This window comes from Fulmarus glacialis, unplaced genomic scaffold, assembly GCF_000690835.1.
Source record: "Fulmarus glacialis isolate BGI_N327 unplaced genomic scaffold, ASM69083v1 scaffold41877, whole genome shotgun sequence".
Taxonomy (NCBI): domain Eukaryota; kingdom Metazoa; phylum Chordata; class Aves; order Procellariiformes; family Procellariidae; genus Fulmarus; species Fulmarus glacialis.
This window is the reverse complement of record NW_009222081.1, coordinates 31897-48726: the sequence shown is the minus strand read 5'-3', so window position 1 is coordinate 48726 and position 16830 is coordinate 31897. Positions and strand designations below refer to the sequence as shown.

Below are 16830 nucleotides of genomic sequence, written 5' to 3'. Positions count from 1 at the left end.
TTTCCAACCTTAATGATTCTATGAAATATATAACATATATTTTAAAATCCGTTGTTAGAGGTCATTATGTTACTGCATAGGCATTATTGTCATATGGATGGGCTCTTCAACTTGCAGATCCTGATCTGTTGGTTCTGTCATACAACAATGGGGAAAGTTTGTCATTTAAATTTGATTAAATTGTGATTTAAATAATAACTTGTTCTCGGTGCTGAAAGACTAACAATGTTCTTAGATTTTCATTTGGCTGCATGCTGCAGTTTTATGGCGATTCAGATAAAATCATTGGTGTGCCGGTTTTCTCTGGATCTGGCTATGCTAGGACTAATATATCAAGAAAACTTCTTTTAAAAATCCGTGCTTTGAGTGAAGAACAAATACTGACTTATTTGAAATGAGGGATCAAGTTTTAGGTGTAATTTTAATCTGTTGGGGTTCTTTGGTCGCTGCTGCTTAGCGTTATACTCAATACTCAACATCCTTCTGGTTTTCTTTCTTAAATGAGAGGGGAAGAGTTGGTATCCTCGAAATGAAATGTGTTGAAATGATTTATGAAGGCATAAGTTTTTCTAAATAGGAATGTAATGAGTGGGTTTTGCTGATCTCCTTTTCTTCATTTGAAGCAATTATTCTACCTGTTTGTGCAGTACAAGCAATGGGAGAGATCATCAAAGCAATTATTCAGAGAACAGAATAGGTTCACTCCCTGTAAATTAGATTCTGTAACCTACTGAAAGCATCCTTGTCTTTAACATAATACTGTCATTCTAAATATTTCAGATTTTTTTAGACATTTGAGATTAAGTCCTCTGTCCATTGAACCAATGGAAAACTTATTTGGGTCCAGATTTTTTTCATTTCTAGTCTGAAGAAAAATCTTCCAAAATACCCATATTAAAGAAGAGAGCTTATGTTGTGACTGTGCTGAGTAAGAGGGGTTAACTTGTAAGTGGAGTAGTTCACACGTGATAGTAGATGGAGTGGGGAGGATGGGGAGTTTATACTGACTTGCCAGCACATTTTAAATTATCACTGTTTAGTGTTCACTGAGGATTTTACTCTTACTGTGATTGCTAACACTTAACACTTTTCACAGGTAAAGAAAACAACCTTACCTGAGTATAAAGTTCATCAAAAATTAATGCCAACTACCTGTCTAATGTTTGAGTGTGATAGTTTAGGTGCACATGCATATATATTTTGGAAATTCCTCTTTTATCGATGTCCTTTTTTAACCTCTCTTCTGACAGTGTACTTGTAATTTAGTAGAAGACAATATCAATGCATTTTTTTTTAAAGAAAAACTATCATGTTAGTTCCTAAATGTAGGAACTGAAATACGTTTTTCCTTGCCTGCACTCATCTTTTCTTACTGTGAGTTAATGAATGTCTAGTAAATTTATTCTGGCTAGGAAGTCCCTTTAAAGACGAGGAACCAGAACAGATTGCCTGAATGTTTTTTTTCATTCCCCAAACAAGATAGGACTGTGTGTCAGTAGGTGCTTTGCATCCAAACCGTTAGATTCAATACAAACTGCATATAAAAGGTTAGTTAACGCAGCAGAATTACAGAAAAATAAAAATGTCAGTTCCAGAAATTCAGTTGTACTTCAATTTAGGGAGTTTTTTAAAATTATATTTTACTTTAACTTGGTAATCCACAAGAGTTGAAATACTTTGTGTAGTGAAGAGCGCAGTTATTTGTTTCTCCACTAAAACACAACATAATATTCTGTATTGATTTTAGTTCTGAAATCCATCAAGAGCTGTCTGCTTACAGGCAGAAGGCGTTGCCATCCAAACCTCTTGAAAGGCACAATCAATATTTCCGGCTGTAATGAAGATCCCTGACACTTGGAAGAGTAAGAAATGAGTGGAGATTCTAGTTCATGTTTTATGTAGTTTATTCGGAAGTCTCTGAGGAGTTCAGCTTTGAATTTTAATTTCATCTTTTTGAGGAGTCTCACTTGAGGAGACAAAAAACTGTAAAATCTGCTCCAGCAGTCAGCTCTGAAAACTTGCATGTATTTCTTTGTTCCTGTTGACAACTGAGCTTTATTAAAAGACTTTATTTCTTTTTTGTAATGCATATGTGTATTAATGACAAACAGGGAAATTGAAGTGCATGCTTATGCATGCACATGCATATATGTATGGATTTACATGAAAATCCATTGTATTTAAATAAAAAATGAGCTCCTCTTTCTTCATTCTGTGAAGAGGGAAGAAAAAAGCTGTGAGACAAGTCTCTTCTGTAGTCCCATCCCTCTGTCATGGTTGGTCTTGGGTTTAAAGTGAAAGATGAGGAAAAAAGTAAATCTTTTTTTAAGTTGCCTTAAGTAGGAACACTATACCGTACAGTTTGCATACACAGGCTGAGAGAATAATTTTACTGAGGCTCCAGTTGTTCCAAAACTCAGAAGAGCAATAGAACTGAGATTCTCTTTACCCCATTATTATCACTTTTATACATGTGCACTGCTCAGTTTCAAGATTTTCAAGAACTGTGGGGTTTTGGCTTTTTTTTTTTTAAGGCTACTCAATGTTCTTATAATACTTTGGTTTTGAAATAATGTTTTTTCTGTGCAAAGGATTCCTAACTGCAATTGATGCAAGTCTGCAAATTGAGCTGTAGAAATCACGCAGAATGTCTAGAAGATGAGGAACGGTTAGGGCTAGTTTCATCTGCATTAATTCAGTCATCTGCAAGTTAGACTTAGAAGTCTGAGCCAGCTCTCCTCAGAGTCTATGGAAAGAAACAGATCGGGTGAATCATCCTCTGCAGGTGTCTGTTTTCTCTGACTATGCAGAATGCTTAGGAAAACTGGCTTAGGAGATCTTGCTTTTTGACATGTAGTCAGCTGACATGAATCCCACCTGCAGTGACTACTTGTGAAAAAGTTTGACTTAGCTCTTTGAAATGAAATCACTGGAAACTCTTTAAGTCAGAGCAGGGGTGGAAGGAAGTTCACCAGGGCATTGCATGCTGTCCTTGCTGTTGGATTGTCCTTTTTCTTTTTCCTGCTTCTTTGTTACTTCCACTCTTTCAGCCTCCACAATATGAGGGCGGTACTTCTACAAGCAGTGATCTATTAAACTACACAAATGTGATTCCTTCTTAGAAACCAGGGTACTTCCTACATGGATCCTCTTGGGAAGGGGGAGGAATAGTGTGTCATAATGTAAATCAGGTCTATCATAAAGTATATCTGTAAAATAGATTATTTAGGGCCACTTAAGCAATTTTAATTCTGCTTTATCTGATTTTTGTGATCTTCTCTCACGTATACACACACATGCATACGGAAGTCTCTATATTAGAACACATATTTTTGAAAGAAGCAGACTAATATAAAACAAGATTATTATCGGTGTCACTTATGCTGGTTCAGTTTGAATTTGGAACAGTCAGAGCCTGCAGAAATCCCTGTTGCTGGGAATATCTGATAGCAGCTGAGGTGTTGATAGCATATTGTGAGCTAGAACAAAGTAGTTCTTCAGCAAATTTCACGCACTCAAAAGAACAGAGGAGCCAGATCTCTCAGCTTTAGTCTGGTTTTTAAAAAGGAGTATTCCTTAGTGAATACGTTTTTCATATAGCTTGAATTGTCCTACCCTTCTTTCCTTTAAATATGTCTTCTAATTCATTATTTTGGTTGGAATGCCAAATACAATTGTAATCCTGTAAGTGCTTGGAAGCAGTGATGTCTTAGATCCTTACTTACAGTGTTTCCCTGTCAGGAATGATACTTTGAAAGGTATTCACTGAAATGTAAGAGACCCAGAGTTTCCTCTGTATTCAGTGGAAAGAAGCTCCTGCACAGCGTGAATCTGAACCCCTCTCTGTTGGCCATGCAGTGAAATAAAATACTTGGTTCAGGACGTTAGTGTAGATGCTCCTTGACTACCTATGTTTTAAAAGTTAGGAACTGTGCTTTATTTATTGCTAAGTTTACTCCTCCTGCAAGAATCCAGTAATAAGCGTAAACAGTGTTTTCAGCCAGCCAGTCTGAATCTGGACAGCGTCAAATTGTATGATATAATCTTCTGTATTGCAGATATTTACATGAAGCTTCTAACATCTTAATCTTCTTACAATCTGATTTGAAAAGGATAGCAGGGAATTCTCAGGATTTATGTGTGTACTAAATGGCAGGCAGTTTCTCTGCTCCTTGTATGGATGCTAATTCCAGTGTTTGTCTTTCCTTTGGAAGTCAGATACTTTTCTGTTTTACTTAATGGTGTATTTTGTTTAAAAGGCTCTATGGACTGTTGATAACTAACTACAAGTCAGGGGCAGGATTCCCTCCTTCTTCCTCTGCCAAAATTAGTCCTTTTTCTATTGCATGTCTTTTTTTCCACCCCTTTGCGTAATTATTCTTTGGGGGTTATTTACCTTTAGCTCAGGTCTTTGGTCTTTCACCAGATCTTTATTTTTTTGTGGATATTTTCAAGATCTCTTTTATAATACGAGGAATAAGAAAACTTGAAATTGATACAGCAAGTAGCAAGGCCGATTTCTTGTGGCATTTTCTTGTCCTTTGTGCTTTTTTCCAAGTTGGCAACAGCTGTAGAAAGAGTGACACCGTGTGTTAAGGTGAAGAATTTCACTTTTGGTTTATTTCCCATTTCTTCTTCAGTACTCTCATCCTTTACAGTGTTTTTATTTTATCATCCATCAAATGTTAAGATTTTCTGTGTGCTTGCTTTGTCATGCTTTTTTATTTTCATGTATACATTTTACAGCTCACTAGTTTATTGCTAAATGTCCTTCAAGAGAAGTTGTAGTATCTTTAAACAGTTTCTTTTACTGATAAATTTGTTTAGATTTTGCTCAGTGATTTTAGAAATGCACGTCTGGAAAAAAGAATTGGTGAAAGTGGCAGGAAACCCAGAGGGGTCTCCGTAGGAGAAGAAGATGAAAGGATAGTACTGTGAAGATGCTGATTATGACAATCTGTGGTAGACATGTAGTGTAGTGTGAAGAATAGAAAGGTTGTCGCTATTACTGGGAAAAAGAGGCAAATGGCAAATAAATGAAAGGTGAAATTGAAAGGCAGGATTTCTTGGGGAAAGGAAAAGTAGGTACTTTAGGCCAATGTGTAGCACTCCTTGCAGTCAAGGGCATAAAAGTATTTAAAAGCAGTATTTTGCTCTTAGTATAGTTTCTGAGATTATTCAACATCTGGTAGGGTAAAAAAGAGGTTTGCACGTGTTAGAGTGTTACCTAGTCATGAGCACCTGAGGGGCTGAGAAGCCAAATCTGATTTCAGGATGTGTGCGTCTCAGCAATGACCCCTGTTGGCGTTGCAGGTGCAGCAATGTGCTGCTGGTTATGTGCGTACAGGGGAGAAGGTATTCAGCTGCTGGGTAATGTTTTCTGCTTGAACATCTGTTTCATATTTCTTTTGAGGAAAAGGCACTAGGCTGGATGGAGACACTGTAGAAGCCAAATCTGCCCAGAGCCTGTCAGTTAGACCACACGTGAGTCAGTCCGTGGGTGCATTGGAGGAAGAGACAAGGAATCCTAGTAAGAAGAAAAGCTTTGTTTCATACCATTGCTAAAGAAAAGGTGCTAGGCTGAATCACAGAAGCTTGCTTGTTTGGTAACAGTAATGTGTTCTGTCTTTGCCTCCCCTCTATTTTTGTTTGTTTGTTTAGGTTGAATTTTCCTATCCTCCCCTAAAGCCTGGAGAAGGACATGACAGCCACAGTTTACCAGAGGAATGGAAATACTTGCCATTTCTCGCCTTACCGGATGGTGCTCACAACTATCAGGAAGGTAAGAAACGAGAGAGGAAGTTGTATGCACTAATTCTGCTGCAACCAAAAGAAAAATCCTGGTATCTGAACAGTTGATCAACAATTCTTCTCACTATTAGACTTCCTGTACTTTTTATTTAAGCTGCAAAATACATTGTCAATGATATGTTGCTTCAGAGTTTAAAGTGAAAGTAAATCATAAAGGTGTATCTCCTACACCAAGAAGTCAGATGTCAATAAAAGCTTAAGGGGTTACATATCACTTGTGTGTAGTCCTAGTGCAAAGCAAGACTACCGGCTTTCTCAGAAGTTCTTTGAAGGGGGAATAAACTCTTGAGTAAAACCTAATCCAGTTTTGAGGTAAGGGAAAAATGAAATTCTAAAATTCAGCATTGTAATGTATGTTGTCATTATGAATTTTTTTTTCCCCTCCACTAATTTAGAGATTCTTAGAATGACCTACAAGTCATTCAATGTCTGTAGAACGACATATTTTGAAAACCAGCAAATGTGAAGGGCAGGAACAGGAGCTTTAGTGTATTTGTCAGCAGAATGAAGATAGAATGATTCTTTTGCCACATAGTTACCAGCAAGTTCACTTCAGGGGTTTTTTTTTTGTGTGTGTAGTATTGCATTTATTTCTTTGTTTATTTGACAGCAGTTCAGTTCATCGCTGCGACATTTATATGCATGTTCAGTTGTTTCTTTTTTCTCCAGAGCAGTGAACAAGGAAGTCACTTAAAACAGCAAAATCACAGAAACCCTTTAATACTACTTTTAATAAGATTTTTTTTTTTTTTTTTTAACTTGATGTACTTAGTTTCCTAATTCTCCAGCTTCCAGAGACCTCATTTGGAAGCAAAGGAAGTCATATCAAAATAATCCCCTTCCTAGCAGCAATAAGAGTCTCTCTGACTCTGCTCTGGGTCATGATTTTTGTTCCATTTCTGCGTTGTTAAATACATAATGAGCAGTAGGCTGCATTCCAAGCCAAGAAAATCATATGCAGCTGCACTTAACCTGTTCACTCTTGGCTCAGTTAATGCTCAACTTTGAGCATTTTCATTGCTGCACTAAAAGATGTCAGTGTGTATTTTTTGGTAAGGAAAAAATAGAAAGGCTTGGCAACAAAACTGATGTATATACATGTGGTTTGTAGGCAGGAATACACATGAACTTGAAACAGGCAAATATGTTTCACATATAGTTATGTTACACTTACAGTAATTTTTAGATACCTATTTTTGAGTCTTAAACTAATTCCCACTGATAGTTGCATTTTTGCAAAGAGGATGACTTGGTACAAGAAACAGTCTTAAAGGCTTTCTAAAACCCTAGGTGATCTCCATAATATAATTAACTTGTTCAAGGGAATAAGCTTTGTTATAAACAGTCCCTCTTTCTGTTGGACTTAATGCATATGGGATTGTCTCTTCTGTTAATTTTGTTACTATGAAGCAAACAAAAAAATTAATAGTTGGTTTCAAAACAGATTTCACTCATGTTTTGAAAGCAAACATTCATAATGTCCTCTCCTTTAGTTAGGATTTAGCAACTTTTTTGCAGTATTAGCAAGTGCGTGTGTATATGTATGTGTGTGTATATCTCAAGCCATAAGAGCCTTTCTTTTGTCATATTTTATAGAGATTTTTTTCTTTCATGTCACACTTGCACAGAGACAGTAATTATTTTGTGTGAGACTAGGATTCACAAATCCTTTTTGTTAGCGTAGTGGTGCTGCTGCATGGCTATCTACCTTGGCAGTGGTAGCAGCTATTCTAATCTTTCAACTCTAGATGTCCTCCTTGGTGTTTTTTTTTCCCCTGTCTTCATGGCATTTACCTTTTTAATGGTATCACACTCCAACTGTACACCTTGCCTCATGGTGTCTTGTTTTTGCTCCTCCATACCGAATTGGGAAAGCATGCCTGTAGGTTTCAGTGGTGCTTTTCTGCTGTCAATAGCTGCTTCTGAGAACGTGTCAGTGGGCTTATAGGAGCTTGGTCAGGCTAAATTTGAGGCTTTTGTCAGAATATCCATATTAGCACAGCTGGAGATTCTTCCACAAAGCATCTTGCAATTTGGAAACTAATTTGGGTGCAGGTGTAGCTTTCTAGATGACTGACTTACTTTCTTTTTTTTTTTTTTTTAAAGTCTCAGAAAATAAGTGTGCCAGTATTTTCAGCAGTAGGCCTTTTATAAAAAAGTGATGCTGAAAATAAAAATACTGAACTCTTGTTAGTGACTTATGAAACAATCTTTTCTTTTTCATAGATACTGTGTTTTTCCATTTGCCACCGAGATGTGGGGATCGAACCACAGTATATGGTGTCTCTTGCTATAGGCAGATTGAAGCAAAGGTAACTTTCCAAGTTGTGAATTATATTAATGAAATAATGGGCTTGATGCATTAACGACCCTAAAATTCAGTGGCTTGCATTACATCAACAGTCAAACTGCATAATCCGCTTACATTAAAAATCTATGAAAATGTGCACCGTCGGTAGCTACAGAACTTGAGAACTATTTCTTTCCCTTATGTCAGCAGGCATATTGTGATCTTTTGGAATGTTCAAGGCAATTGAAAAACATGTTTTGGTTCTTGAGAGCTAATCCAGGCATCAGCACCAAGTAGCAAAATGAAGCTGACAATCTGTCAGGCGGCCAAGTCATGTTTTTGGGAAGCAGGCCTCTTGGGTAGAAAAAGTTGAAATTTCTCCAGTGACCATGAAGAATTTCCTGGGATCTGGGATCTCCAGTGACCATGAAGAATTTCCTGGGATCTGACCATGCAAGTGTAGGGATGTTTCTCCTCACCTACCTCCTTTGTCAAAAGTACACTTGCAGAGTAGACCAGAATCTTCCCATTCATTGTAGCTGCTCACTGATACTGAACTTCTAGCAGTAAAGCTGAAAAATTCATGAGAGCTACAGTGTGCATCTGATCACACTGAGGAAATTATGTACTTGATCTGCTAAAATCTGCCCATATTTTCAAAAGTAGTAATGGTAGTATGATCTGTGCACTTACAATTGAGAAGTTATTACAAATTTCTTTAAAAATTACTTCCTTTTCCAGTAAAGTGCCAAGAATCTGGAATGCCATGTGGGTTTGAGTTTTAAATGAGTCTTGTATTCAGAAGGTGTAAATTATGTACTGTGTTTTAATCATGTGTGTTAATCATACCTTGATTATATTTCAAGTTCCTGTTTATGCTATAAGAGAAATTTTACACATGCAGATTTAAATTCCATTTCTTTTGAACTAAATCCATGTTGATTTTAGTTCACTCATCTTTGCAACTAGTCTTCACTGTATTCTGTGATTTAGAGTCTTGCTCTATTTAACTATGCAATAACTTGGCTTTATTGTGCTCTTGATTCCAGTTTATGCTGTTTAGTAACCAATTAAGAAGATAAATAGGTGTTTCAAATGAACTTTTTGGAACAAGTAGAATGTAAAACAATATGTTGCATGTTCCATCTGTCCTTTCTGATGTGTGGGCTGCAGTCTGCACACTTGCTGTTTTGTACAATTAAGTGAATCACTTGACTGTTTTCTGCCCCCACCCTTTCTAGGTCTGTTGTTAAGTGCTGGGACCGTTTGGTCTGGCTGAGAATGTAGTTGATTCTGCAGATGATACCTCCTTTATTTTATGGGTGGCTCAAAAAAAACAGTCAAGTATAAAGCAAACAATTTCTAGGCAAAGACTTTTCAACCTGGTCCATTTTCACAGATGATGTTAAGGAAGAACAAGTGATATGTTGTGGCTTCTCTTCTATTGCATTACCCTGAGATAAAATGCCATTGCCTTTTCCAGGGCTATTTCTCATCTAGTGTCTTTTAGACAGTCTTCTGCCTATCATCACAGCTGTATTTGGATCTTTGCTGTGCACAGTGAGATGAGAACGTAACTCTGATGTATCAGTGTTATGACCACTTTTACTAGGTAAGGGCATACTGTTGAATGGTTTGGATATTCCACCATTGAAGGCAGTCAGTTTTAGGATTTTGTTTAAATAGGGGGTGGTACATGGCAACTAGAGGCGTGAAAGAATTCTTTTTGAAATTGTTTGGGTAAAAATACTGTAATACTTCTATTTCTTAGGCATTGAAAGTACGGCAAGCAGACATCACCCGAGAAACAGTACAGAAAAGTGTTTGTGTTCTCAGTCAGCTGGTAAGAATGTTTGCTTAACTCCCAAAACACTTTCAAATAACATATTAAAAATTATTTGTTTTCCATATTCTTATTTGGAACTTTTGGCTCTTTAAATCATTGTAGAGGGTAAAAAAACACTGAAGTAAAATTGAATTGGAAGGCTATGGCATTTGAGTGAGCTGCCTTGAATTGGTATTTCCTTGTAAGAGTAATTGTAAAAGTGTCTGCCTGTTGTCAAGGTCCGGGATATCTATTTGCACTTTTGATTATTTTTAAGTGCTACTAACTTTATTTCATGTAGTAGGATTGAGGAGTTTGGTCATTATAATAACTGGAGAGAGTGGCTATTGACAACTGTGAAAGAGGTTTTAAGATAGTCACACATACAGCATACTCTTGTTTTGAAGCAACATCTTGTATTTCTACCTATTTAGCAAAAGCTAGTGGTCACTAGGCAGGGAACAAATTCTTCCTGTGCTTAAAGCTGAAGAAAGAACTATTACTGAACCTGCACAAGCAGTGTTAAAGCAGGAAAGTACTTTTCCAGAAAGATGTTCAGTGATGGTATGGTATGTGCAAATGGAAAGAAAATAGAATTATCATCATTTAAAATGAGCACAGGGAAAAGGTGCTGCAAGTTAGCCACTGAGGACTGCCCCTCCATGAACTCTGTGCAATAATGTGTCTATATTGTAAGATAGGAATGGGAGAAGATTGAAGTTCAAAATGAGTGACTAAATACATTTTCCTCACTTGCTTTTGTGTTTGTTTTTCTTCCAAGCCTTTGTATGGGTTACTTCAGGCAAAGCTGCAACTCATTACACATGCGTATTTTGAAGAAAAAGACTTCTCGCAAATTTCAATTCTAAAGGTAACTTTTAAGTAATAGCCACACAGAACAAAGCTTTCAGTGTATGGCTACGGGCTTCAGTGTTCTTAATTAGTGCTCAAATATTTCATTTGCATAGGTCATTCAGTTATTCAGCTCTTGTTATAACTTAACGTGAACTAAATGAACTACCCTAGTCTGACAGAGGGTCAACTTCCTGATTTGTAATGAAATACAAGAATGAGCGTGATTGTCAGCCTGTATCTCCGTTGACTCCATTAGTAAAATTTTACTTTCTTTCTGGAATAAGACGTTGAAATCCTTGAATAAGTGAATTTGATTTATTCTGGATTTTGTGTGACCATGTGCCATTAATGGCTTCTGGGTTTTTTTGCCTTTGTTCTAACTTTTACAGGAACTTTATGATCATATGAATAGTTCCTTGGGCAGTACTTTGCTAGAAGGGTCACAAGTTTATCTTGGTAAGTGACTTATTTTGTACAAGCAGCAGAGATAAAGTTACGCTAATCAACATTCCCTTCCTGAGCTAATTTGTTTATGTGCATTAACAGATTAAGCACCAGAGGTCTGTGTGCCTGCACATTATTCTGTTATGCATTTCTTTATTAATGGATTTAAATAAATGTCAAATACATGTAGTGTTGTTTTCATAGTAGGAGTTAGTTGTAGGTTGAAAGCCATGTTACCTCTTGACCTAACAGTCTGACAAGCAACTGCGTGGCTGCTTTTGGGAAACAGTACCTTCTTAATTTTTAGTTGGAACTATTTGATGATGTGGGGTGCTCAAGCTTTCATCTACCTGTTATTTGGGATATCTCCCATTTGGTTCTGACTCTTCCCTGTGTTTTCTGAATGCACAGTGTAGTATTTACTTCATTGTTTCCATAATGCTGTGTGGCAGCCAACAAGAGTAACTCAGAGCGTGACTATTCACGTTATTATTGTCTCCATTGTAGATTTAACTCTTGCTCCTGCTCAAAAGAAAGAATTTTATTTGAGTTCTGCTACTGAAATAACCAGGTTCACATAGAATGCATGATGATTGTCTCCCTCCCCCTGAAAAATGATGACAAAAAGTAAGTTACTATCTCTACTAGCTATTAAACTGTAATAATTGTTCTCTTTTTGGTATCTCAGGTCTGTCTCCTCGGGATCTTGTTCTTCACTTTAGACACAAGGTAGGTGTTTTCTGCTGGATAGATAAGGTACAGCACTTATTTTGTGGATTAAAATGCTTTGTGAGGAACTGGAAAATAAACATGTCCAGACATACCTGAGCTAGGAGTAAGACGACTAAGTACTTCCAGTTACAGCATTCTGATTTCCCTTCTCCTTCTGCCTACATAACTTCAGTGAAAGTAAGTTCCAGACTAAGAAGTTTTGTCCGTCTGCTAGATTCCCTGGAGATTTCTAGGTTTGTGTGACACTTCTTTAGTCCTGTCCCAAAGTCCAAGTGGTATCTCAGTTATGGTCTTGTTTCTATTTCCCGCTTCTTGTCAGACGAATGTGATAGAAGAATATTGCTAAAGCCTGTGCAGACACAACTTGGAGCATTTTTCCCTGTATCTTGTAATTTTTGCAGCTTTTGCCATCATAGAACCTGAGGGAACTTGCACCTCTCCTTTTTCCTAATGACTATTGAAATTGAGTGTGTATCCTATAGCTAAAGTACAAATAGCATTTAGAATCTTTTATTAACTGACAGGCATCAAGGAAACAAATTCAAGAATCTGGATTTCATGATGTATTTGCGACTGCTTAGTAGATTTTTGGGGTAGAACTCATTTTCCAGATGTCTGCCAGTCATGCTCCAGAAGCGTCTGTTTTCCTTTGAGTGTAGAGAGTCTGGACAGCCACTTCTGATGTAGATGCCTCATCTGTAGATGCCTAAAATTAGGTGAGGTGAATGCTATTCTTGATATTTTGCTGAATTCTTTTCTGTATTTCTGTGGAGGAAATCTTTTATGTTTATGCAGTTGTTTTTTAAAATTCTGGAACTACACAACACGTTCTTTCTGATAAGCTTTGTGTGATTCAAATTACACAATTCTTGTCTGTGCAGGTTTTTCTTTGTGCATCTCAAATGCTATTTTAAAATGAGTGCTTAGGTAGAGAAAGGGTATTGGAACACTGGTTTTCACTGGTCAAATGTATTTGATCATTTGACAGTTATGCAGTGATTAACATGAAATCTTGAATAAGAGATTATGCTTACACAGTATTTTTGATAAATGGCACTGGTTCACTCACCATGTTTTTCCTTTTTGTGTTTTTTCAGGTCCTGGTCCTTTTTAAATTGATTCTTCTAGAGAAAAAGGTAACGTTTTGTAGGCTGAGGCAGGTAATTGAGATAAAAATCCAATTTTAAATTTTTTTCATATGAAGTTATGTAGAATATACTAGTGAAAAACAAAGTAAAATAAAGTAAGATAAAAGTATACTTTGCATCTTTATATAAATTGGGAGATTATGCTAAAAGTAACTGCTGTGTGTTGGCTTATAAATTTGCCTCCACTTCTGTTCTGTCCACACTCTGCCTTATTAATAGCTGTCCCAACCAGAGTAAGTAAAATGTGATTAAATGTGAGTGGAGAAACTTAACATATTATAAAAGGTAGGAAAGGATACACATAATGCAAATAGGTACCTGTGTGAAGGAATCGGTAGGAAATGCTGGTACCTGAGAGGGAGCCTACAGCTTTACAGGGATTCAGTAAGTAGAACTTCTGGTTCGGGCTTTAAATAGGCATACCAAAGGAAATGGGTGCTAGAAGTGTCCTTCAGACCTGAATTGCATGGACACCTGCAGGAGACAATGTAAAGAGCCATATCTGTTAGGTCAGGCTGAACTCAGATTATAAATCTGTAAAAACTGTCGAATTCTAGGCTCAGTGTTTTCTTTGGGCTATCTTACTGCCTCAGAAGCAATGCTATCTTAGCAATTTAAGTGGAATATGCAAAATGTACAAGCAGATGTGAAATAGTAGATACATTTGTTTGTTCTTCTGTGTAAATACTAATATACCCTGGAACAAGAACTTTCAGTGAAATGACTATGTATCAGCTCCCAGACACATTTATGCAGGGATTTTTGTTTGTTTGTTTAAAAACTTGTTTAAAGTTTTGTTTCAGTTTCCCAAATGTTGCTTTTTCTTCAGTGAACCTGCTATGTTAAAACCCAGCTTCTTCAGAGTGCTGAGAAGGAACACTATAATTTCCTGTTAGCTGCAACTGGAAAGTCAGTAGGACTTAATCTATAAGATATCAAAACAGTTGTGTTTTTTTTTTTAAAGTCTATATCCAAGGCCTAGGTATCTTTTGTGAGGCAGTAAACATGGCTTTCAAAAACAGAAGTAGCAGCTTCTCCAAAGCTTTTGCACTTGTTACTTAATTCTGTAAGTTACATATACCTTGACAGTTCTAAGTATTTATCGATGAGAATAAATGCAGTTTCTGCATTAAAGAGGCATATGCTAAAGACTACTATATTAAAGGCTATGCAAAAGGTATAGTTGAGAAAATATGATTATGACATAGTAGGAGTACACATGTAGAAATGTATGTAATCAAGACTCAATATGCAAACTTTTTCCCAAAAATAACTTAATGCGTTCTGAAAGCTTACAGTGATTTTTTTTTTTTTTTTTTTTTTTTTTAAAAACCGTAAGTGGAAAAAAAAATTTCTGGTTAAGATTTTGTAAAGTATCTCTACTGATCTGTTTAAAGACTTATGATAGCATTTCATCAGGTCAGTTCAGCATTTGGACATATATAAACAAAATACTTACTGAGCTACAATTCTTTTCTGAAGCTGCTCAAACCACAAGACATAAATGCACGGGAAGAGGGAGGGTTTCCCAAGCATGTTCATATGACTCAAACATATGAAATTGTTTTGAAAATAACTGGATGCTTATTGAGTAAACCTGCAGGTTGCTTTGTTTTTGTTTTTCCGTAAGCTCAAACAGGAAGACAACACTTGCAATTTCAAAAGGAAGAGTTTTGGTTTTCTGGCACTGCCTGTTTTCTGGCAGATGTTAAGGTTCCAGAATAACTGTGGGAATCTGTATGTTCGAAGACCTTAAATATAATATGCAAGAAGGCACTAGTAATGCCAATTTTCCTTGAGCTGAAAAATGCCTGAATGCCACAGACTGATTTCCTTTAATCCTTAGCAATTTGGATGATGCCTTTCCACAGGCTAAAGGAATTTTTTTTCACCTCTCAGCTGTTATTAGGCTGGAAGACTACTTCCAGATGGTGATCATTTGACTTTCTGCTGCCAGGACCACCCAGTTTGCTGATGTAAATGTTGTAGGCCATATAACAGGGTTGGGAGGGGTAAGGAAGTGTGCACCCATATAGATGCAAAGATGGCAGAGGGACTTGATGGAACAAATATAGAAAAGTACTCAGCTCCAGTAAATGGTGTACCCAAACAAAAACCTAGACTGGAATAGATTTCTTGAAAACAAGGTACTTCTTTATAGACTTAATTATTTCTGTAGGCTTAAAAATAAGTTTGGCTAGGAATACATGTCTCTGAGAATCTAAACCTGTAGGGGTATCGTAGGGTTTCTGTTGTAGTTCATTGCTATTATATCATGTGTCTTTCATACATGCATTGTAGAGCAGCATTTTAAAAGAAGTTAGACTTTTCTATTCCCATTGGAGTCAACCAAAATTCTTTCCTCAGATGCGCTGCTTGTTCTTCTCATCATGCTTTTTCTGTGGCTGTTGCAATTCAAATTCACCTATCTTGAACATATAAAAAATTGTACAAGGTAATACACATAGTCTATTTCTAGCTGACGTACCATTAAACGTCGTTTGGTATGTGTTAGGACAGCATAGGTCTTTCTCTTCGTTCCATCAATTCGCTAGCTTGTAGACTTGCAAATACTAATGGAACATGAGTTATTACTCATCAGTCACTTCTAAAGTGTCTTCCTAGCTTACAGTAGAAGTCTTTTATTAAGTCTAAGTCTGCAAACTTGCACTTTTAATTTCATCATATTCCTATTAAACTGGCCTGCAAAGTCATCAGGTTAGATCATTCTATATTCCTTTGCATTGTTGATTCCTTGTAATGCTAATGTATTTTTTACTAGTATTGTGCTGCTTGAGGATGTAAAAATGGCATTGTTAAACAAGCTGACTTTCATGGGATTTTTGGGGGTTTGGGTTGTTGTGTTTTGGTTTGGTTTTTTTTTTCCCCTACTCCCTGAAGGCCTGTTTTGGAGGAACTTCAGTAATAATATTCAGTCTGCCTTGTGTTTCTTCTTTCATTGCTAGCCTTTGACACCCCCCTTTTGAATTCCTAACTAATTTACTAATCCCAGTCTCTCTGATTTAATTAAGGAGATTCTGGTTTCCCATATTATGCCTTAAGTGCTTTACCAAAGTTAGTATTAGTCATGTCTTCTGTTTCCAAAAAGTCTTTTTTATAATCATAGGAAGATACCTGTAATAAATGCATGCTGCATTTATCCTATTTTTCATTTATCTGCATATATTTAATATATTTTCTTAGAAGAGACATTTTTGCATAGGTTCTTGTCAGAATTCTGAAATGGAGATTATTTGGCCTCTTTGATTTATAACAGAGATTTAAATGTACTACAAATGAACAAGAATTTATGTGGCATGCCAGGAACAACTTTTTTCTGTCAGTCATTCAGTAACTGGATCAATTTGGGAAAAAAATCTGAACGACTGACAGAAAAATCTGAATGATTGACAAGTATATATTACACACATGTGTATATATATATAACATATATATTACAAATATTATAAAATGTAAGGATACAATAGACATATTTAAATATTTACTTTGAACTGTTGTAAGAACTTTTGTTGGTAAGCAGACTTTCTAAAATAACATAAAAAGCAATGCCTTGAATAGTTTGCATGTGTTCTCTCTTTGTCATGCTTAAGTGTAATATTATTTTTCTCATTCTCTCCTCCCTAATTCCCCTTTCCTCTCTTGCATGCTCTCTTCCCCCCACCCCTCTACCTTCTCCCACCAGGTGCTGTTTTATATTTCTCCAG

General features: G+C 36.5%; 1 protein-coding gene across 1 annotated transcript in view; it reads left to right on the top strand.

The window, feature by feature from the left end:
• Window positions 1–5661: 5661 nt before the first annotated feature.
• AVL9 (AVL9 homolog (S. cerevisiase)) overlaps window positions 5662–16830 on the top strand; it is a gene marked incomplete at its 5' end in the record, with an annotated part of 22338 nt that continues 11169 nt past the window's right edge. Inside the window, 8 exon segments of the mRNA XM_009581334.1 lie at window positions 5662–5782; window positions 8038–8123; window positions 9873–9944; window positions 10708–10797; window positions 11171–11237; window positions 11914–11954; window positions 13055–13093; window positions 16809–16830. Coding sequence (XP_009579629.1) covers window positions 5662–5782; window positions 8038–8123; window positions 9873–9944; window positions 10708–10797; window positions 11171–11237; window positions 11914–11954; window positions 13055–13093; window positions 16809–16830 — 538 coding nt within the window.